General features: G+C 47.3%; 1 protein-coding gene across 1 annotated transcript in view; it reads right to left on the reverse strand.

Annotated features, from left to right (window-relative positions):
- Positions 1–4,762, reverse strand: part of SKAP1 (src kinase associated phosphoprotein 1) — a 150,843-nt gene extending 146,081 nt beyond the window's left edge. The window contains exon 1 of the mRNA XM_026864605.1: positions 4,678–4,762. Coding sequence (XP_026720406.1) covers positions 4,678–4,711 — 34 coding nt within the window. The 5' untranslated portion in view covers positions 4,712–4,762. The remainder of the gene's footprint in view (positions 1–4,677) is intronic.
- Between the last annotated feature and the right edge of the window lie 19,074 nt (positions 4,763–23,836).

Here is a 23,836-nt window from a genome sequence, read left to right on the forward strand (position 1 = left end):
GCCAAATGCAGACTCCTCCACGTCCTCACTAGCCCCTTCCTCTGTCTCCCTGCCTCTCCTCCTACCGGGAGGGCTCCTGACCCACAGAGGAACCGGGTCTGAGCCAGTCATGCCACACAACCTGCAGCCCCCACTTCACGCCTGAGAAACAGAACTTAAAGCCAGAACACGGCTCCGAGGTACCGAAGCATCCCAACACAACCCCTCCGCTGTGCTGAGATGGGGCAACTGCGCATCCCCACCTCTCAACACCAATCCACAGCATCGCTCTCAAACCCCCACCTACCTCCAGCAGTGCTTCTGGGAGCGCCGGGAGCACAGAGGTGTCCGGCCAAAAGGCCTATTAATGTCAAGTTCACTGCTAGTAATTTAGCCCTAGGTGGCCTGCCTGGGATAAGAGGAAGGCTTTGCCAGAGCAGCTGAGTGAAGCTTTTTAAAATCCCAGGCCAATCTTCTAATCCTTAAGCTAAACTGCATTTTCTGTACGTCTCTATGCAATTTTAATTGTGCGTCCAAGATACAGCATCGGCTTATGACAGGCCTAATGATGCCGAGGCTTCCAACACTTACAAATTACTCAGAAAGTACCCAAGTACATATATCTAAGCACAAAGGATCTATCTTGCTCTGAGGAGCTTACTGCTTAAGAACAGATGAGGCTAAGGGGACAATTTATTATATACAAACCAGCCTAAAACCAGCACAGTGGAAATGGGTCGGCGAGAGAAACCACGCCGAGGCTTTATTTCCGCAGTGAAAGAACAAGAAAAAACAAACTGCTCCCAGAACTTGTGCAAATATCAGTTGCGTCTCTGTCATTTTTAAGCGCAGATTAGCTCCATGAGTGTGTGATTAGCTCTAATACGGTATTTACTTACTGGGATGTCAGCACAGATCAGCTGCTGGATAAGTTATAGGAGAACCAGGGTCACTTCTGCAAACCAGGCAGAGCCCCTTTCAGAGCCAGTCGCTGTGTTTATAGCACCAGGAAATGAAAAAGAAAGCCTAACCATAAACTCTCAAAGTGGATCAGGAAGAGCAATATGTAAGCAGCTCTAGAGTAAATCACCCTAATGTTAGTTTTACTGCTTGTCAGTAACATTATATTCTTGATGTTTATAGATTGCTCTCTGCGATCCACTCTGCAAGTTTACAGGACTCTCCTTTTCATTTCCTGCAGCTAAAAAGGTAAGGGGGGGGGGGAAGAAAAAAAAAAAAAATTAGTTGAGATTTCATCAAGTGTTTCAGGGGAGTTTCTAGAGGCAATTGCAGTTATCCACTTTAATCCTGCAGGAGATGCACAGCATCATAAGAACTGTGTCACAACCACTGAAGTCCGGGTAGTAAATAACCTTTTAATGGCAGCACTAAATTCTAGGAGTTAATCAGCGCTCAATGAGCAGAGCTGAAAGGTATTAAGATGCCATGTGTATTCTCTCCATGCACATACACGCTCTCACTTTTCTTTTTTTTTTTTTTTTTTTTTTCAGAAATCCTACACTCCACGTACGGAGGAATTAGTCCCACAGAACCACAACATTTTAGTGATGCAAGATAACGCAGAGCCAACCAGTCCGCTCTAACACTTGTTGGATGCTTCACGCAGTCCGTCCTGCAGTTTATCACCCCAGCTGGCTGGGAAAATTAATTTTTAAAGTTTAGGCCACCTATCAACACAGAGAGTGCAGGTACCTTGAGCTTCCCTGAGACTAGATGAATATATTGCCAGGATACATCCCGAGACAGCCAGGGATTTGGAAGGCTGGTTGTATCATCTCCTGTCCCACCTGTCAAAAGAAAAGCTATGTACCATCACACACGGTGCTTCTCGACTTTTTCTGCGAGCTCGAGGAAAGGATGGTTTAATTGTGAAACATTTTTCAGATGTCCCTCCCTGCTTTTGCAGGGCTGAGTCAGAGAAAGCCTTGAGAATTGAAGCCATCTCCATCCATCCTCCCGCACTGGGCTGAACGGGATGTTCTCCCCTGTGCAACGGGACCAGGGGGGAACTGAGAACAGGTCCCCAAATTTTCAGCTGCTAAGCCTCCACCCCAAATTCCCTGAGATTTCGATTCCAGAGCTACTCATGATGCTACATCAACACTGAGTGGGGCTTAGGAGCCCTCACAAGACAGAGCATTTTGCTGTTTATTTTTAAACCAGCGCTGAGGCTGCTTGCTTTGCAATTAGCAGCTCCCAGCTTTGTTATGCCGTGCAGGTGCAGTCACCGTCTCCCGGTGCAGCACCTGCTCTGTCCTTCCTGTTGCCCAAACTCCAGCAAGAAAACTGCTTTCCAGACCTACCGTCTGAAACCGAAGAGCATCAAGCAAGGCAGGTGAAGGGAAGATAATCAGCCTGCCAGCCTGCCTTTGCTTCTGCGAACAAATCCAGAATCCCTGGGTTTGTCAGAGATGTATCACATTTTTGAAAACCACCGTTTCAGCCTTCAGAAGACATTTGTGTAAAAACAAGTATGAAATACCCTTTAAGTAAAAACAGCTGTGAAAGGGACCTTGAGCCAGAAGAGAGACTCTGCGCGATTAACTGGCAACAAAGCCTTAACGAAACCCGGGTTGCCGATTTTTGCAAGGTGGGACTTAATTGTTGCAACCGCAGCCGCTCATAAACAGAAAAAAAAAAAAAAAACAAAAAAACACAAGTACTCATTAGTGCTGCAGGATTGCAATGTAGAGAGAATAGCTATATTGTGTTGGCTTTCAACCACGGCAACCTCAGAGATGTCTTACGTGATAAGAACACGTGATAACTGCGACTAGGGAGCCACCGACTACCTGCTTTTGTGCATTATGTGAGCAGTCCTGCGCTCCAGACCAAACTTTAATGTAAGGAAGCAGATGATATTGCCTTGTACATCCGTCCGTTTCCTCCTCTCTTTGTGATTTTTATTTTAAACACAAGAATTCTTATGGTAACGCAGTTTGCCAGCACGATAAAAGCTTCAGCTCCTTCATTTCCAGCCTGCAGAGCCAGAAACCTCCGCAGCCACTGGAAGGCCTCGAGACCTTATAGATTGTTAAGACACAGCAAGTTTGATACAGAGGTATGTGACATGCAATTAATCTCCATTCATAGCCTGCTCTACCTGTCAGCAAATAAAGGCTGCGCTTTAGAAGGAGATCTGAAGCCTTCAATTAAAAACAGTCAGCTAACAAGAAAATAATCTCAGTTAAAGGAAGGTGGCAGGTGCAGAAATGAGTTGTTTACAGAAGTGTCAGCGCTGAACAATAAAGCGCTGCGCATCGAAAACGTGAAAGGGTGAACTTCGCCGAAGCCCCCATGATTAAAAAACAGAGGAGAAAATTTACGCCTACATCTGGGGGAAGACACAAAGCATTTGGAAGAAAGCTTTGACGGGCTTGGAGGCTGCACGTGCTCCCTCGCTCAGACTGACAGATCCCCAGGACTGGAAGTTATTCTGCTCCTCGGCGGGGAAGAGGCGACTGCTCTGGGCTACCGGGAGCCGTTGCAGCAGGAAACAAAAGGTCACAAAGCCTTGCGGCGGCCGGGGCCAACCCCAAACACGACTGCTCCGAGCGGGGAGCAGCAAGACGCCGACAACGCCGTCCCCACCGCGCGACGCACGCGCATGTGGTGTTCACCACGGGGCTGACGCCGCTGCTCCGGCCCGTGGTGCTGCTGCAGCTTGATTTAGGGGCAGGTTGTGGTGTGGTTACCTCTACGCGGCTCTTCTCTCGCCAAGCCCTTGCTTACCACACCGCGGGGTCAGCAGCGGCTGCAAAGGTCCGTACAGAACCCTCTCGTGAAGCATATTGCAGTAGAAGAGCTCGGCATGGTTTCTACTTGCCTGACCCACTACTTCAAGGAGTGGAGATGTCGCAGCTCAAGTTTGTGAGGAAATCCATGAAAAAGAGCTTCAGAAGCCTCACACCCGCCATCTCACACACAGAAGGAAATGCTGTCAGCTCTCAGCACAGCTCGTTCACCCAAAAGCTGAGACCTCAGGAGCTCACAGTCCAAGCACCAAGCAGGAGCAGGGCTCGAAGCCAGCGCTGCCCTCTCAGCTGTACCCCCATTTCCAGCGGGGCTGAAGCTTTCCCGAGGATGCAGCCCCAATCAAACGAGCTTGCTCACCACATCTCCAGCACGAGATACAACACTTGCAGAACCTCTAGAGCCAGGAGACACCAACTGCCACAGCCACAACAAAAGCCTGAGAGGGCTCACTGTAGCACACAAACTTCTTGTATCCTGTCCCTTGTCTCACCCTAGTGATGCTCACTCAATACCTTCACAGAAAGCACTCAGTGGTGACATCCTCTGACCACCCCAGAAGAAACCCCTCAGTCTTACTACGTACACTCTCTTCCCCTTACACAGGCTCTGGAAGCACCAAAGAGCTTCCCTACCCCTAAGAGAAGCATGGACCCACCTGCCAACTCCTGAACAACAGGAGGACAACCCCCAAAACACCAGGACAGCAGCCACGTCCCCTGCACTCTCACTGGGTTTAGGGACAGGGAAGGCTTACATAAAGCCCCAAACCATCAGCCTTAGAGAAGTAGCTCCCACCACCCTTCCACTCATCTCCCTGGCTCAGCACAGTGAGGTGCAAAAAGCTTTTCAACCTCATCCCCTGCAACCACAACAGATTTCTCCCACGAAGCAGAGGAGGAGCAAGGAGGAATTTGTGATTACCTTCCAGGAGCCTCTGAATCTCCTCTGGGATCATGATACCTGCCACCTTCTTTGCTACAAGAGACAAACCTGCTGCTACTGCTCCTGTCCCTCAGGGCAGGGAGGAAGAAAGCAAAGAGGGCGGAGACACCCCAAAAGAGGTAGGAGGAACCTCTGGGCCCTGCTCAAATACCTCCTCCTCCTCCTCCAGCCCCAGCCAGCTCAATCTACAGCCCTGTAGGCAGCCAAGATGCCCAACTCCCCTGGATGCTGAGCACCTCCACACTCCCGAGAGCCTAAGTTCTACCCAACAAGCTATAAAATACCTGATCCCACCCCAGAAACAGCCCAGTGAACCCAGGCTCCTGCATCAGCCTTTTAATCAGGTGGCACTTAGGCACAAGCCTTCATCATCATCACCCAACTCGGGGCTCCTGCTGCCAGAGCAGCCCCCTGAGCTCTGCCAGGGCATTGATTCCACCTCCTGTGCCTGTTCCTAGCACAAGAGGAGCTGGGGAATTGGATTTGTTCCAGGCAAAGGCAGGCTCCCTCCTCTAATGTGCAGGGGAAGAGAATGGTGCTTGGCTCTTCTGCAATAAAACTTCCTCTCTTCCTGCATCCTGCATAGGCAGGGGGCTGGATTGTAAGAGCCATTCATATTTCTATGTCTTGCCCAGAGAAATAACAGGGTTGCGCACTTTAACTTGCTTTATGACAGGCGATAAATGCAAACTGCACTCTGCGAAACAAAAGTGGCATTGCATTAGATTAACCCGCAGCCCCGCATCTGCCCCTCTCCTATATAAATGAATTAGCACAAGCTGACTATGGGGATACGGCTATTATTTTTCATTCTTGCATTCCCAAATTTTAGGCTCAGTATCGACAAACCCAAAGACAGCCGTCTTTATCTGAAGCTCATCAATGATTCCAAAGACCAGTTTAAGATTTTCCCATGGGTTAAGTGTGCAGGATCCAATCCTTTCTTTGCAATATCCCACTATTAGACAAATATTTATTATTATTATTATTATTATTATTATAGCCCACAGAAAAGATTATTCTGAATGTGCTTGCCACTTTTACTTTTCTGGTGGTTTAGGCCTGACGTGTAATCTTTAATTATATTTTCCCAACATAGCAAATGTTGGAGATGGCATAGAAAAGGGTGCAACCCAGCTGTGTTGGCCACAGATAGAAAACCACAGAGCTTCACAAGAATTAGTGCTCGCTGCTTGCAGCAGCGGCACAACACAGCTCCTGATCGTGGAGAGCCGGGCCTGTGCACTAAAGTGTAGCATAATGTGATGAGGCAGGGCCACTCTGAACTCTCCAAGGAGGCCCCCTAAAACTGCTTCTCTTGCTGCTTTGCTGTCCTCCTGCTCTGGGCAAGCCAGCCTGCCACAGTAATTATCACAAGCTGGCAAAGCACAATCTGGAGGGGAAAAAAGAAAAAAAAAAAAAAAATTGTGCCTTGGGCTCCCAGCCTGCAAAGACAGAGATACACAAACACTTCACTACAGTCCCACCGAAGGCGGTGGGACAACGCCACGTCATGAGACTGAGCGTATTTCCAAATAATTGCAGAATCTGGTTCTTACAGCTCTCTGGATGTGTCACCTGGATGGAATAAAGTTGTTGAGCGGCAGGCCTTGGATGAAGGGAACTGGAGCAGATTCCAGATGTGCCTCAAGCTTCTTGCTCGGTTCCGTCAAGGCAATCTGTGTCTTTCAGGCTCATCTCCTGTATGTGACGTAAGAGCTGTACGGGCAAAGGCTGGTATGGAGGAGATGGAAATATATGAGAGAGATTCTCCTCCGTATGCTCTCTGCTGCTAACACGTTTGTGACCCCCTTTCCGAGACAAGGGGGTGACACAAGGGAAAAGACTGTTATGCTTTTACTTATCAGTACAAATCAGATAAAGAACAGGTAGAAGATGAAGCACAGTGCTTTGTGTTTTTTGGTTTAGGGGGTGTGCCTGTAATTCTAGTGCATCGTCTCCACGGTGGAGTGAAAGGGGAAACCCTGCGAAGGAGCTGCAAAGTTCTTTTGCGACGTTTTGGTTTACTTTTATGCACGGGGACGTCACCTCAACAACTCACGTATAAATAACAGTTGTCAAAAGGGATGGCTTTAAAGGAGAAGTGAAGATACGACGAAATGACCACGTTTAGTGGGTGCAGCTGGTTTACCAGAGAAGTGCCGTTGTCTTCTGTGCAGAGTCTCTTCGTGTGGCGAGGCTGAAGTGGCAGCTGCCATTTGGGGTTTAGTCGTAAAGAGGAGAAGACAGTGTGTTTTCTCTCTTGCTTAGGGAGGCTCAGTTGCTCTCCGAATCTGGGAAAAGAAACACACCACCGCTTCTGATGTGTCACTTGGCTCCGCTCTGTACGCGCATGTAATGTCAGAACGACCTGGAGACAGCCCACGTCACCAATCCAGAAAACCTCACAGGTTTTCAACTCTGAGTTTCTGTCTTTCCCTCTTTGCCTTGGGCTCCTCTGCGCGGGCTCACCCGCACTGACACCACCACCGCAGCAAGTTCTTGATTTTAGGACAACACGTACAAGAAAGTGCTCTTCAGCAGACACGGAGTTCTTAAAGCACAGAAAATGTGGCTGCAGGTCAGAAGGACTCACACAGGACGTTGCCATGCTAGGACGCATATACATGGCAGTAGTCTTCCCTGTGACATCTCCTAGTCAGGTAGGGTTTCATGAGTCAGGATTTAGAAAATTGAGAGTCTCCTACGGGAGCAAAACGTGGATCTCTGTTAGCTGCCTGAGGCTCCTGACACGTTTGAGTGGTTCTGATTTCATGCAAGGATTGGTAGCGGGTGTAGGTGGATGCGGACGGTAGATGGATCTGTGTGTGTGTTCTCACCTGGAGGTGTTTAGGGATAAATATTTAAACACGTCTGTGTAGAAATCCCAGTCAGTTCATTACAGACTACAAATAAAAGCAGCTGCTTGCTGAGACTGACTAACTTTAAAAATGAGTTTATAAAGGAATGAACTAAGTCACTTAGATGGAAGAAACTGCCTTCAGATATGCCAGAAAGATCAATAAAACCTGATCAATGCAAATCTCCGAGGAAGAAATGTTCATGCAACTGTAAAGAAAAGGGTCATCTCACGTGGTCTCTACATTTCTGTGGCTCATACAATAATCCAAAAGCATAGCATTGTAAAGAGTGAACTAGAAGATACCTGGTCAATAAGTTTTACTCAAGAGTTAAACCGATTTACCATATTTAGGGTCTGGAGGAAATTTTTGTCAAAATATCCGTGACTTGTTTTGCAGGTGCGTTTTGTGGGTTTGCCTTCCTTTTCTGCCTTGGGTGTGACCACTGCCGAAGAGCATATGGGGATTTCACCCAACAAATTTCCTGCTCTTGCGGTGTTTACAGCATCAGTAAAGCTCCGGATCTTTTCTGCTCACCTTCTGACATGTACTGCAGTTGTGATTTCTGGTCTTTTGCTACAGATCTTAAGGTTATCATAACGCATTGAAGCTGCTTTCCTGTGTGGAGGCTGAGGCGCCCTGGATGCTCTTGGACCGCACATCCATCCCATGGTCCTGGCAGCTGGAAACAGGACCCAGCACCTAGAATGTTTCCCTCAGGCCCTACAGGAAGATTTTTAAGACCAGGTTGACCACGCAGCAGCTGTTGTTATTATTAAATCTATTTTACTGAGGAATACTGAGGCATAGAGCCTCAGCTGCCACAGAGACATAGGTGCTATGAAGCCAAGCCCTCCACTCAACCTTATGCAGCTGCAGATAAAGCCAGGCAGACTGATTTTGAGGCAAATGACCTTTTTTTTTTTTTTTTTTCCTTTTTCCCCCTTTTCTTTTTTCTTGCCACTTTCATTTTTGAATGCGCGAATAGGTTACAAATTCAGTTTTGTGGTCAGGTGGAAGGAGATGGGGGAGTCTGGCAGTGACTGGCAATTTCCACTGCATCATTGTTCTGTAGCATCAAGCTCTACGGGCTGTAGATGTAAAGCTGCCTCCCTACATGATAAAAGCCCCACCTTAATCATTTTAGGTCCCAAGTTCAGCAGACAGACTCTCTCCTAATGATATTCTGTTAAATGGACAAATTCCTTTGAAGGCTTGTCTTGCTTTGAAATCCAATTTCACAGGAAGCCAGATGCGATTGGGTGTAGCTATGGAAACAAAGCAGGGCAGCCTTAGAGGAGCTGAGCGATGCAAGGTAAAATGTGAGCGTCAGAGTCCTTTACTGGGCTGTTGGAAATATCAAAGGATCTGGAGAGGTTGGCAGGAGACGTGTCCCTGTTATGGGCTGTTCTGTGTGGCTGGGTACCAGCGCCTGTCAGCGGAGGTAAGCAGCCAGCTGTCCTGTCACCCAGCCTGAAGTGGAGCTGAATGCACAAAAAAACTGGGGGGAAAGGGGGGGGTGCAGACCCGCCAGTTCCCGTCTGCCCCCTCCCTGCTCCGCCAGCACATCAGGATCTCAGCCTTCCCCTCGCTGCCATTCGGAAAGGTTAACAACAAAAGGCTAACAAGGTTAAACCACAAAGCCCTGGCTGATAACAGCCCTTTCAAGCAGCTGCACTGAAATTAATCTGAAACTTCTAGTAATTAGATAAGATAAGGATGTGTGCATGCTTGTGCGGGCACACGCTGACCCTGGGACACCCATTCCACAAAGGAGGTGGAGGATCACAGGCTTCATTAAACTGGATCAGGTTATTTGTTCTCGGAGTCTGGTGCTGCAGCACTGAAAGTACATTCCCAGCCCCTTTATTCATCTTGCTCAATATCCCTGGGTAGTGCACTGACTTGCCCTTTTGTCCTCTCTTCCCGGTACTGTAGCTCCTGCCAATACAGAGCAGACTCTAATTCTTGCTTTTTTTTCAGAGCAGATGCTAGTCCATCCATTTCTGTATCACAGCTCCTGCCATTCCAGGGCAAATTGTTGGGCCACTGGGCATCATTTGCTGCCTCTCACGGTGACCAACAACTCAGTAAAGAGGCAACTTTCCAATCTGGTAATGCACCTGACTGCTTGAGTGATGTCTCCTGGTTTACTAATCAGCTATGCCATGCTAATGCTCTGCTGTGATCCCGGAGTTTACATGCTTATGTCATTTTCTTTGTCCAACAGCTCATGTATCTTTTCGTGTGACTTAAGTCATTCGGTTAAAGGTTGGGTACAATCCTCATAAAGCCTCTTTCATTTTTTTTCAAGCTAAGTGGTCTTTGGTTGTCTTCATAAAATTTGATTCTGCACCTCTGCTTCACAAGGGCTTGCGTGTTACTGTTCATCAGTTTCTGGAGCCAAAGAGAAACAAAAATATGTCAGCAGCTCTGAGTTATGGTAAACAGATCTGGTCCCAAAGCCAAACTAAATGACTGGACCTTGCTCCTGGCTTAGACTGCCAGACTCTGGATTCATTTACCTTCCTGACATGCTGCATTTGCTCTGCTGTGAAGTCTTCTCGGAAGCAAGCAGGTGTGTTGAGATGTATTTATTAGAAGATCTGTGAATCTATAGTGACTGGTTTTCGTCACACCAACACATTAGTTACAGTAGGACCCCACTAGCACACAAAAACCCCTGAAAGAGTTTATAGAACGACCGGACAAGATGAAGTATAGAAGAGGAAACACAACATCTCAAAAGAAGACCCTGGAAAAATGAAGAAGAACGTTGGTGCCTGGGGTAGTGTTCAGGTTATCCAGGTCCACGCTGCCGTTGTCAACAGTAGCGCTTTGTGCGCGGCACCCCAGAAATAGAAAGGCAGAGTCAGCAGTTCTTCACCGAGAGGGAGGAAGGAAGCTTGGGAGTCTTAACCCAGGAGTGGAGAGGCCCAGGTTTCCTCCCCTGCTTTGTTCTTCCTGTGTAACACTTGACAGTATGTCAAGCTCAAGTCCAGGCCTCAGTCCGGAGTCCAGATTCGCATACCCTCGCCACATGGGTGGAAGTCCCATGGACGTGAGCCAGTGAAGACCAGGCACCCATTTCTTTTTCATACGGCAAAAACATCCTCTCCCCATCAGGGTGAATGGACCCCACTGGTCCTTCCTCTCCTACATCTCCCTGAGGAGGTGGCCTGTGGCAAGGAGGTCTGTCTCTGGGAGTACCCCCGGTGATCCGCGGGGTGAGGGTGGTCTGTGAGGTGACAACGAGGAGGAGGCATCTCCCAACAGCCTGTTCTCAGACACTTCTGCTCCTGAAGGTCGATGCAGGGCATGGATAACACCGCTGGAATCCCAAACAGGACACAGCTCTGAGACAGCATCTCTACAGCCTCTGGCAAAAGCTGGCCAGGATCAGGGAGCGAAGGAGGCTCTGTAAATGGAAGGATTAGAAAGATAGGAAGCCAGGAATGAGCAGTGAGCTGAGCTCCTGTGGAGGCTGCCGTTCCTCGGGCTGACGGATGGGCTTCAGTTTAATGCAAAGGTGATATTGATCCCTTGCTGTTTGGTTACAATGTGTGATGGAGCTGCCCTCTGCCCTGTAGATGTGTTGTAGCACCTCTTCTCTTTCTCCCAATCCTCATCAAACTACTTTAATGACTCTTTTATTGACAACACTGAGTCTTAATGAGGAGGACTGCCACACACTTCATTAAGGCTGCAGAGGGGACACTTCCTATAAACAGCTAGGACCAAGGGCTGCTATCAAGGCTGAGGGAGAAGGATGGACTTGAGGGAGAATCCATAGTTCTCTAGAGGAGGGAGAGCTCCCTGTCTACTCCTGAGAGAAAAAGATTTAGGACAAAAGTCTGTATGATCTGAGAAGCAGCGGGTTGAGGAAGGTCCTGGAGAAAAGCCTTGGTGGACACAAAGGACATGACATGAGAGTTCCTTGAATATTTCCGTTAAAGGAAAAAGGATAAAGATAAGAGATGCAAAAAATGTTGGGTGGCTAATGGCTAAATTTAACCTTGATTTTATTATTCAGTGTAATAATAACACAGTATGTCTACACCGCTGTGGAAGGTGGGGATGGCAGCATGTGTCAGACAGCCGTGAACGGGAATACGGGCAGGAGTGCTGGCTTTGGTCCAGCCTACCAAAGTAGCGTTGTTGGCTCACCTGCACTGAGATCCAGGCTGCCAGAGCTCAGCTTAGAGGCAGTTCAGAGACATCTGTGTAAACATCAATCACATCATTACACTCGACGGTCCTGAGATTTCATGGACAGTCCAGTGATGTTTCAGAATAAAACCGGACCAGCCATTCTGTGAGGTTTTCTTCATTCCGGAAAAGAATCTCCTACCTAAAACCAGCACAAAAGCCGGTTTTGGACTCGAGGGTCTGGATTCAGAAGAGACTCAGATATGATGTTCTAATGTAGCCCTGCTTCTGCATTAACATCCATAAATCTCCATCCATCACACAGTTCTATTTCAATTATTGAGCCAATTTCCAGACACTTTTATGATGTATTGTTTGATTTTATTAACTGGAGTGAAGGTTTAAACTCACTGAATTCCCATAGTAATCTTGCCCTGTAACCCTACCCACCTTATCAAATCTTGCTTAATGAAATGCAGGCATCTGTCTTAATGGCTTTCAAACTATGCTATGTAGACTGACCCAGATGTTAGTTCATAAATAGGAATATTTGGAGGTGTTAAACAGGGTAGCTGGAGACAGAAGTAGGTCCCTGAAGTGATCTTTTCTCTTATGAAGGAATCAGTGATATGGGAGAAATTACTATAAATCTTCATGAAGAAAAATGAGAGCCAGAGGCCTGGGGAATGGCAGCTCAGCACTGCAAGCAGCACAGCAATAGAACTGGTCCAAAATAATTTCCTGAAAAAAATTATTATTTTGGTAGAAATTTAAAAATCAAACTAGTTTGACCGAAGACCAAAATAGTCATCTGAAGTATTTTGCCTGGAGATTATGGTCATTCTGCTGCGTGGAAGTTAAGAATTTGGGTGTTTCGGGATCTACGGACAGAATCCTGCGTCGGGCTGCCTCCTCTGGGTGCTCGGCTTGTCTTGGCAAAGGGAGGGTGTCCTCAGGGGCCACGGCACATCCTGGAGACACAGCAGAGGGCTGGGAAGGGGACTGCGGGGCCCATGGGAGTGATTACACGGAATACTGGGATTATGTCTAATGTCATATCCGATGGGATAATTTTTTTCAAGTTGAAACGTGTTCCATTCCAGGTAATTGAGGACATTTCATTGTTAAAGGACAAAAAAAAATATTTTAAAAAAACAAACATTTTTCTGGGAAGAAAAAAAAAAAAAAAGACAGAAATAACAACCTCATCCTCTTTTACATGTAAAAAATAGCAAAAAGCAAACCAGACAGTCTCAGAAGCAGCCCTGCAGTGTGACAGACACAACACCAGGGGCTGGCTGCAAGTGTTCACTGCCTCACCGTTCCTTCAGAGCTGTGATGGTGAATAAGCCATGATTTTTGTCCCTCAAGGGTTTTTTACTGCCACACCGCATCATCTCAGCTCTTCAGCTTCTCCTTCCCCACAGCTGCTCTTGTTCCATACTCATGAGAAAGAAAGAAAGAAAGAAAGAAAGAAAGAAAGAAAGAAAGAAAGAAAGAAAGAAAGAAAGAAAGAAAGAAAGAAAGAAAGAAAGAAAGAAAGAAAGAAAGAAAGAAAGAAAGAGAGAAAGAAAGAAAGAAAGAACTGACAAGGCTGCATGACAATCTGGTATTTAGTGTGACAGTTAAACTTAATGATATGGGAGGGATGTTCGGCTGTATTACAAGCCCATTATCTGCGAGCTTGGATATTGGATGCATTACATTATTAATTAAACACAAAAATGACTACCGTTAGTCGGCGATCTTATCTGCTGAAAGAACCGCAAGGCAGAAATATGCCCTAAATTCAAGAGCTTGTTGTTTCATTCCTGTCATTTTGTAAAACAGTTACCCTTCCGTTTCATGCTTGTCAAGCAATCAATGAATGTTTGTAAACTGCTTTGAGATCTTCCAGTGAATGACGCTACAGTTTGTAAATGCAAAGCGTTACTACAGTTCGTTCATTATGAAATTAAAGGATAAAACTTGCAGATGCAAAAGGATTCGGCTTGAAAAATACCCCAAACATTTGTGCAGCTGTTATTATGTTGCCCCCTTCTGCCAGATGCTTTAAACACTCTTATGTAAGGGACGAATTCAGACATCACGGAGCTGCTCTCAAGGTGAAACCCTGGAGACATGTTTGAACTAAGGGCACTAATGCCTGGCTCTTACATTCTTCATGAGCAGATTTCCGAACATTTCGAGTGCAAAAATGCAATTCCCAGTTCATGAAAGAGGAAACCGAGGCTGAAGGAAAGGAAATGTCTTGCCTGAACACCTCAAAGCCGGTGAGAGAATAAGGAGCAGGGCCTACGTCCTCCGAGTGTCAACCCAGTGCCCCTCCCCTTTAAAATTCATTTTACAGTTTAAAACTGGAGTTCTCTTCTCGTGACTCCTACCGCAATGGGTATCTGTCCTCCAAGGGTGCAATTCTGCAAAGTGCTGGGCGCTATGGCCTTCTTCCAGGGAAGCACTTAAGGACGTGATTAACTCCAAGCTTATGAATTGTCTCATTTATAACATCAGAAAAGGTACTTTGAAAAGAAAATAGCGGTTTCCCTAATTACTGCTTCCCACCTCAGGAAAAGCATCTGCACTAGGAGCCATGAGCTCTGTCCATCAGCAAGGAGAAAGAGAGGGTGGCACTTCCACAGCCTCACTCCACCCATAATCTGAACCGTCCTCCAGAGCTGCTCATTTCTTCCACTGGCTGTCGAGGCCGTTGACACTTGTCCTCGTACAGACACAGCAGGCACAGCCTCCCTGGATGCTGTGCAGGCACAGCACAAACACTCTGGGGGTGAGTATTGAGCCGGGCTTTGCAGACCAGTGGCCCAGATCCAGAACTGGATCACCAGCAAACTGTGCTCCGAGCTTGCTGCCATCTCAGATGTGGAAAAAGCAGAATTCTGACATTCTTACCCACAGCTCTTACCATTCCCTACTTTGATAAACACCCACGCTGAGCTACGGTTCCAGCCGTGAAGAAGCGCCTGGCAGTCCCATGGATCTGACCTGCCTCCTGCTCAACATTCCCGGGTGAAATTACACAGCAGATCCCAGTAAAGTTAACCAAATTCCCCATGGCAGAGTATAGCAACCAGAGAAGCATCAGCCTCTACTGCAGAAGGACACGCAGATAAATGTGTACAACTCGTTGTCAGGATCCAACCTCCTCCAGGGATTTGGTCAAAACCTGTAGGAGAGCTTGGAAGCAAACCTGGGTCTCCTAAATCCAGCTTCAACGCATCACTCCTACAGCAGGGCATCCTCTCCTCCATCCCCCTGTTGCTTCCAGACGGATCCAGGCAGGCAGTGCCTCTCTGCTGTCTCTGGTTCAGCTTGAAAAGGGGGTGGTGGGAACTTGTGTGAAAAGTTTGGCCTTTCTTTTGAGTCACTGATTCATACAAGCAGCGGTGTGTGCTTTTTGGAGTGGTTATTCACGCTACGGATCTTTAGCCAGCTAAGTGCCCGGTTATGCTGCTAAATCTGAAAAAAAACCTTATTTTCCTTCTCTGCTTTTTCTTATCTCCTCTGATGCAATTATCTGCTACTTTGTATTGCGCTTCTCTAAACTTCCACAGTTCCCTACTTTTTAGCCTCCACTCTCTGTTTTTCTGTTTCTTCTACCCCAGAGCAAATGGAGATTATTCAAGGTGAAAGAGAGGGCAGTGGAGAAGGACCCTTCACGGGTAGGGATGTCTGTGGTGCTGCTGGGCTGCCCCATTCTCTCTCACTCTGCATTTCCATGGCTTTGGGGGATGCACATATTAAAGGCTATGGAGATGTAATCCACCAGGATTACAAGGGTTTACAATTTCAAATCAAAGCATTACAAAGGTCAGATATCCAACCCGGAGCAAGCTGATCTGGGATTCCAGCTGATGCCTTTTCTTTCTCACCTCCTCCTGAACCAACTGATCTCTTAGTCATGGCTCAGCATCCTCTGTCTACAGCACTCACAGTAATCACTCTTGTGGTGCCTAAACAATGGATCTCTTACACTGAGCTGGGCTCCAGGGGCTCCTGAGCTGGTATGCAAACTCTTATTCTTTGTAGCATGATAGCTTTGTTGAATCCTTTCATAGTGCAGATTTCTGCTGGGACAGGCAAGCGGGGCTGAGAGATGCCCCAGAGAGCTTACAGTCGATGCATAAGGCAGTAGACAAGAGGGAAACAAAGAGGTAGGACCTTAAGGGGCACAGGGATGAGAGTCCAGTGGAAAATTCAGCTAGATGCACTGGTTCCCATCCCGTCCAGCTCCCTGGAAGCATCCCTGACTCCTCACACCACAAATTACCCTTTATGTATCACGGATTCTTGCTTCTAGCTCTTGAGTCCGTCCCCCTTGTTTCAGCAGTGCTTGCCACGGCTCACATTTTGTCACACTCTTCTGGTTAGGTAAATCCTTGACACTCCCTCGTGCTGGTTCAGTGGAAATCATGATGGTTCTTTTCTTTATACCATGTACATTAAAATGTATATCTCCAGTTCTCGCTCCCTGTCTGTGGAGGGAGCCTGGATAACTACCCGCAAGCTGAACGTGCTGAAACTAATGTTCAGGGAGAGGAAACTCGCTTTAATTGATCCACCTGAGACCACACAGAGAACCATGAAGGATCCAGAACCGACCTAAACTCATCTCAGATCCCAACAAATGCTTTAGCTACAAAATTCCCATTCTGTGGGCACTGCTCTGGTTCCCAGCCACCTGCCCTTATCACCACAAGTGCCTTTCTCCTGTAGTTTATCTCCTTTCATCCCGCCCCCATCAGCTAGTCCCCAGCTCCCAGCTCTCCTCTGTCTTCCACCAAACGATCAGAGAATCACGTCTGCGAGAAGAGCAGAGAGAGAGCAGCGCCTGGGTCCTGTGTCAGTTTTATTTACCTTCATTGCACTGCCTTCCATTGCTTAACAGAATAGTTTTATACCAGAGAAAATTGGAAGCTAAGTAGTTGCCTGTCAGGTAGTGTCTGTCGCCTGTGTGAGAAGCTGACATCGTAGTCAGCTACACTGTCAGCCATCTCCGTGCTGAGCATCCGTCCTGGCCCCCGAGTCCTCCTGCTCGTGCTCTTTCTCTCTGCTGGTATTTGTAACAGTGCCACTGGGGACTCCCCTTGTACAGCAGCACGCTGCAGTTTCCACTTCCATCCATGTGCACTGCGCAGGCAGCAAGTTAGCTAACAAGAAGATGAAACTGCTGAGACACAGCCCCGTGCTAGAGGAGGTCTTAGTTTCTCAAAGCGTCGGGGACTGAGGACCCCACCCATCTCCAGAGCAACATCCCACACTTCAGGGAAGGGCACAGAATTATACCAAGGGTCCATTCAGCTCCAAGTGTATAGAAGAAAGAGGCAGAGTAGAAAATTAAGAGGTCATTTCACATCAAGGCAGACTAGAAGTAAGGGTATGACTAGGAGTAAGAGTATGTCTGGTATGGGAGAGACACGGACTGGATGCAAAGCCTGTTTTGAAAGGGGGGAATGGAAGGGGAAGGTTGTTGTGATGGATCCATAAAAGTGCTGTTTCATAATAAGTTTAATACACAAACTCCCTTCCTATGCAGGAGACTTTCTTGATAAAGATGAGCGAACTCTCTTTCTTCCCCCCCCTTTTCTCTTTTCTTCTTGTTTTCTTCTTCTTTGCTCTTCTTCTTTTCTCCTCTTCTTTCTCTCCCACCTTCTCAGCATCTCCTGGAATTGCCAGTCAAGATTACAAGGTGTCAAAGGGAGCGAAATGAATTTTGCCACTCGGCTGCTCGTAAACTTGGTGCCATGGCTTTCGATATTACAGCGCCATAGCCTCTACCTTTAAATATCAGCCACCCACAGAAACAACCTGACTGTACATCGGCAGCAGGAGAGGTTTCCATGGTGACAGGATGCAGGTCACAACCTCTGTAAATGTAATCAGAGCACTGGGACTGGTGTGTGGAGACAGGTTTAATTCTCCGTTAGTGGGAGCTCTGTGGTCCAACATGTACATAAGCTCCTCACGTTGACAGACAACCTGTTATCTTCAGGATGGCACCGCTGTTGCCGGTCCTCCCGCGCACCTGCCATCTCACCTTAATTTTTAAGCACTGACAGAGCAATTCCACCTGGGATCCGGCGTGGCCCAACCTTCACTGCTCTGGGCTTTGCAAAAGCTTGTTCGGATCATTTCAGCTGGCCGCCACCTTTTCCCGTTTCTGCTCCGTATCCCACCCTGGCCGCCTGTGCCGGTGGAAGGTTGGAGGCATAGCTTCGTCCCCTCCGCTCCACATCTATCAGGTATTGCATCGTAACGTGCCTGTCTCCACGGTGCCCACATGCCAAGGGCAATACAGCAGAACAGCGCACCTCGATGCTGGCTGGGAGTCAGACAACTCCTCAGTCGGGCAGGAGCATTTCTTATGAAACGTGCTGCGGAGGAGCTTCCTGGGAATGTACCCGGGGGCTTTGACTGAGTATACTGAAGATTTACAAGAAGGATATGTCCTGAGTTTTTATAGGGTCTGGGCTGAGCTTATACAGTATGAGACACAGAATTTCCGGCTGTTTATGCCATGTACAGAAGCTGGGTATTTACTGACTGTGTCATATGTTTAGTTCTCAGCTTTATGTTTTTCCTTACCCTTCTTTTTCTGGCTATATCTCTGTCTCGCACTGGCAAGCCTCGCTTTATCTACTCCTAAACTGCCTAAGAAATGAATAGTTCCCATTTTCAAAGATAAAAGCAGCTGCATGTGCCAAATTGTTTTAGTGACGCACAGTGTTTAATAAGCTTTAATTACTGGTTTCTCCTCTCTTATTAAGTTAAGCCAAGAATATTTTAAGCCCAGCCTGTAATAGTATTGGAGATCTCCATTTTCTGAGTCAACAGTTTGCACAGATGACTTTGGAAGTCAAATAGCAATTACTGCTTGCTCTCCTGTGTATTTGTGCATTTGCAGTGAAGAGAAGTTAAAAGCTTCTCTCTAGTAGGAGCCACATGCACTCAGGGTCAGTCCCTGAATGCTATCAGATCCACAGAGCAGCACAACAGGAGCAAGTTTGACAGATACCAGAAAAGAAGAGTTAAAAGACTTGTTCATTCAGAGTTCACCCCAAATTGCCATTCCGCTGTAGCTTTATAGCCTTTAATTTCAGATTAACTTTCACACATTGTCAAACGCCTATCTGACTGGGCAGCTAATGTGGCGTGCATAGATTCCTTGAAACGATGCCTTCGGATCTTTGGGTGAGGGAATGCTTTGAGAGCATCAAGACTTCCAGCATGTGAGCAAGTGTCCTGACCACGGGTTCACGCTTCCCTTACACTGGCAGCAGGTACCAAGCCGACTCTTCAGTCCTTTACTCGCACTCCGCCGCGCTGTGCCAGTCTTTTCAAAGTGCCATCACCGTGCTCAGGAGGGAATTTGCTGAGTACATTCACGCAAGTGCTCTTTGAGAGGAACTAATCGATTGCTAAAGACAAAGCTCAGGAGCAGAAATCTCTCAGCCTGTCATCTCTATTATCTTTTTTGCTTCGTCTGCCTCCACACTGTGCATGGACAGAGAATGGAAACTCTGCCAGGATCCTGTGCAGCTCAGAGAACCCTGTCACCTGAAATATTATCCTGTCTAGTTGTGTGCAGCAGATTTAGCATTTCAGAGCAGCGGGCCTGAGTTGCCAGGCTGTCATGTGGATGGCTCTGTGCACACCTAGGTGTTGATGGGAAGAGGCATACGTGCTTGGGGCAGATGTTAACCCAAAAGAGTGAGGTGAAACCAGTGGGAGGAGTAGGGTTTTCCTGGGCTATTGGTATCTGTGCAATCTGGCCTATGCGAAAGCCTTTGGAAAGTAAAGAGGGAGAAATATAAGTGGATAGGGTTGGGCTAGGGGAGGTTTTTTCCACCTTTGATCCTCGGATTGTCCTGTTCAGCTGAGTGGAATACAAAGCAAGGGTGTCTCAGAGCTCACACTTCACCTCAGCAGTGCAATCGACGGGAGAAGCAGTGAGCGAGACCGACAGACTGTCACTGGCAAAATGAACTGTCACCTCCCATTTTTCAGAGGCGCGGTGGGATGAATTGCGGCTTTGAACCATGTGGCCCGTTGCTGATTGAGTTCCGCTGTCTTAGAACCCCACTGAACAAGGCAAGTTCATTTCAGGCTGACGTACCACTGCTTATCAATTTTGGAGCCAGTAAAATTAACCGCTTCAGAGCTGATTTCCCCTTTTCCTTCCCTCCTACTGCCACCTTCCTAATTTTGTACCTGGAAAGGTCAATGAATAAATCTCACGAAGCATCAAATCAGACCCTTGTGGCCTAGAGAAGGCTTAAGAGAGGTGCTGTTCTTAAACGGTGCTGGCTTTAAAAGACAGCAGTTCTGGTCACCAGTCTCTAGTGGACATTTGTCCGTGTCATAAAAAACAAAGCAGAACTCGCTGCACAGTTCAGCACGATTCAGTGTGCTTGGCAGCCTCCGAGGAGTCAGGGGGAACCCAAGTCCTGCAGTGACAGCTGTGTTGGAAATCAGGATTGAGATGAATTGGAATGGCTGTGGGACACGGCTGGTAATGGAAAGGCAGCGACTGTTCAGGGACAGAAACAGACCCCTCGCAGAGCTCGGTGAGACCAAGAGTGCTAAAATACCAAAGATGCTGCGAGCCAGAGCTGCCCGCCCGGAGCTGCGCAGAGAAAGGTGTGTGTCCCCCACCTGTCTGATCCAAACTGGATTCTCTGCCTCTCACCAGTCCGACATCTTCATTCCAGTCCTGATGATACCAGTTAGCTGCCCCTGGCGTTGTGTTTTCTGTCTCCTCCTTCCCTCAAGAATCAGTCTTAGCTTCTTGGCCTTTCTTCTCACCCAGAATTCGCATAAACCTGCCCTTCCTTTGCTTTCACATCATCCTTATTTTCTGATATCACTTCTCCCCTTTCAGATCTTTCTCCTTTCTCCCTCTGTAATTATCCATCTGCTTCCAAGCCAACATTTTTGCCCTACAGAGCCGCTATTACTTCTGTCCTCAGTCTCCCTCTTGAAGCCTGTTTTGTCCTGTTTCCTCAAAAGTTGGGCCTCATCTTTTGTGTGTCTATGTATTTTTGCTGATATCCATGCGTCTCGTGTCTTCTGTTACCTCGGGGCAAAGTTCTGTGGTCTATAATTGCTAGTACAGCAGAAACTCGGTTTAGGATGGAGGCAGCCCTGCAGAACGAGCCCTTTCAGGGCAAGATTTTGGAGGACGAGAATTACTCTCCTCCTCTGTGTTTTCAGGAAAGGGGGACACACGTAGCCTCCGACAGCGTAGGTCTTTTTGTTCGTCTCCATCAGGATCACTCCGCACTAAGTAACCCAGCTGGTGGTCAGGTACAGTACTCTCTGATTAAATTAATGTCTGCTGTAATTCTATTGGTATCTGGAGAAAAATCTGTTTTGTCAAGCATCATCCACTGCCGTGTTCCTACCTGCACAAACGCAGTATTTCATCAGAGACTTCCTAAGCTGTTCTCAGCCTGATTCCAGCCCTAGAAACAATCCCTATTTTTCCTCTGAATACTTCGTATTCTGTGTCCCAGACGTTTTAGTAAGTGTGCAAAGCTGCAATGAGAGATGGATGGGCCACTGACAAAAGGGGCAGGAGAATTAGTTCCAATGGAAATAATTTAAGAAAAGCTTTATTCAAGATTTCCATGAGTGGGAAGCTCTGGGCCTGTGTCTCACCTTCCTACAGCCTGAACAATCGGATGAAATATTAGCACTTTCCACATGTTAACACTACAGGATATCATCCATCTTCCTCACCAGTGGGAAGTGTTAGCTAGCACGGGCCTTTATGAAGCTGATTTCTATATTCCCATATGCCAATCACAGCTTAGAAACTGTCTGAGTTTGCACTTTAGGAAAAGGGACTGGGAATCTGGGGAGGCAGCCCTCAGGCTAATGGCTACCTCCCAGGCTTTCTTTGAAATGCACAGCTGTGCATCACCTCAACTAGCTCGAGAAATAGCAGCACAATATTCCCTCAATCGTCAGTGAAGGAGCTGCGCTGGGAGAGTGGCTGAGAAAACTTGCCGCGGTTGAGTCGGAGCTTTGCGGGAGACTTCAAGCTGCAGCAGCTGAGCACGTGGAGCCCATCATTTAGGTCAGGGAGCTGAAGTTTGCTGGTGAGGAAAGGTGGTCGTGATGCTCCCTCGGCGGAGCGTTGGCTGCAGAAGCTGGGCCACTTCAGTCTGTGTAAGCAGGCTTGGAAAGAGTTGATGATGGTGGCCACCTGACAGTGGTATCTAGTCGTGCAAGTCTCATCTTATTAGGAAGGGAAAACTTCTGGCAGAAAACCTTCCCTCCAACAGGAGTCAGAGATTTGTTTATACCGGCAGAGAGAGAGAATCTTTCCACCAGTACTGAAAACCTGAGGCTTGCCTAAAAACCTATTACACAGCCCTGTGACTTCAGCAAAAGGTTTTCCCTTGTTGCGGGATCTGACACTCCATGTAAACCTGTCCATTATACAGGGCTAAGGTGGAAGGGTTGATATAAAAGATGCTCCAGTGCTCACTGGAAAGCAGGCAAGCCGGCAGTGTCAGCCCTAAGAGCTTCCTCTGAGCCGGGGGAACATCACCCAGCAATTCCTGGGTCACGCTCCAAGTCCTCTTTACTCCGGAGCAGCTCTTAAAGCGCTGAAAAGCTGTGTGTAGCTTTAGAGCTACAGACTGGCCATCCTTGCCCTCATGCAACCTTTGTTGGAGAGAAGAGCTCGCTCCTCTGGGTTTTCAGTACTTTGTCCAACCCCTGCAGTGAAATAGGTCTGAACACACGCATAGAGCAAAATATAATTGAGAGTTTCAGAAGGGCAGAAGCAGATGGGGACCCTCCGTTCAGAGGAATAGCCACGTCCCTCCTCCTCATATTGCAGCAGTAATAAAAGTGCCGTCAGTAAACTGAGTCAGGGCACAAACCAGCCTCCCGAGCAGCAGCTCCACCACGTTGCAGCTGGCTGAATGATTTAAAATACGCAGATTCCTGCCATCCATCTTGCCTCAAGTAACCCAAGTCCTCGGGTTTCTGCTGAAGCTCCCTGCTCCTGAGGGGCACTTTGACTAATACAGCAACGGATAAAAGGTTTTTCCATGGTTTAAGTATTTATCCCTAACGCTACCGGAGAGTGCTTTTTTAAAGGCCAGCCCTGGGAGGCGAGATGCTTTAATATGAATCTTCTCTCCTGTATCCAAGAAGAGCCTGCAGGATCAATGCTTGTAACATTCCTTCACAGAAATTAATGCCACTGCGTAAGGGCTTGTCTACACATGAGCTGTCCCAGTGAAGCATTCTGCTTTACATTTGCACCTTATTTTATTGCAGAATAAGTTTCATATAGAGACAAAAGCTCCCTGCGTAAGATCATCATGTCAGGGGGACAAATCGCCTAAACTTTAAAAGCTCGTGGGTATTTTCTGACCTTGTTCTAGTACCCACCGGAGTCTACAGAAGGATTACACCGACTTTAACGGTCATTGGGCCAAGCTATGGGGAAGTGATAATCAAGGATAGAAGAAGGTGAAAAGGTAATTTCTCATGTTAAAATCAGAGCTCGATCCACATGTGAACTTCAGACTGTAAATAGTACCAGTTCTAAGTGTTCCCACAGGTAGGGATGTGTGCATGTGGCTGTGTGTAACACAGCAAGGGAAAGAAGAGCTGAATGGAGAATGAAACGAGGTGGGTTTTGGCATTTCAGCTTCCTGCGAATTTGCAATTTCAGTAGAACAGATAAACACGCAGCAAAGAGAACAGAGCAAAGAGAACAGAGAGACTGTCACCCTTCACTGAAGCGCAAAGAAAACCTGTGTCTGAGGCTTCCTCAAAGCTCAGTGTGTAACAGAATGAACTTGACTGTTGTTTTAATTAAGCTCCCATCAAGGCCTGATCCGTACAGAGATTATACGACATGTGACTAAGAGGACTGCCATTTTACTGATGGAAATTACCCTGAAATAATGATTAGTGGGAAGACAGTAGTGAAATAAAATCCTAACCTGGCTCTGAACTTCCCCAAAATGTGTTAGTTTATTTATAATTTGGGAACTAAAACGGCCCAAATTCGGTGCCAGGGTTTGGGAAGAACATTATTAAGCCTTGAATCAGAACAAATTCAGCCATGTGAGCTGCGGCAGCAG

This window comes from Athene cunicularia (genome assembly GCF_003259725.1).
Source record: "Athene cunicularia isolate RWA chromosome 27 unlocalized genomic scaffold, athCun1 chr27_part1, whole genome shotgun sequence".
Lineage (NCBI taxonomy): Eukaryota > Metazoa > Chordata > Aves > Strigiformes > Strigidae > Athene > Athene cunicularia.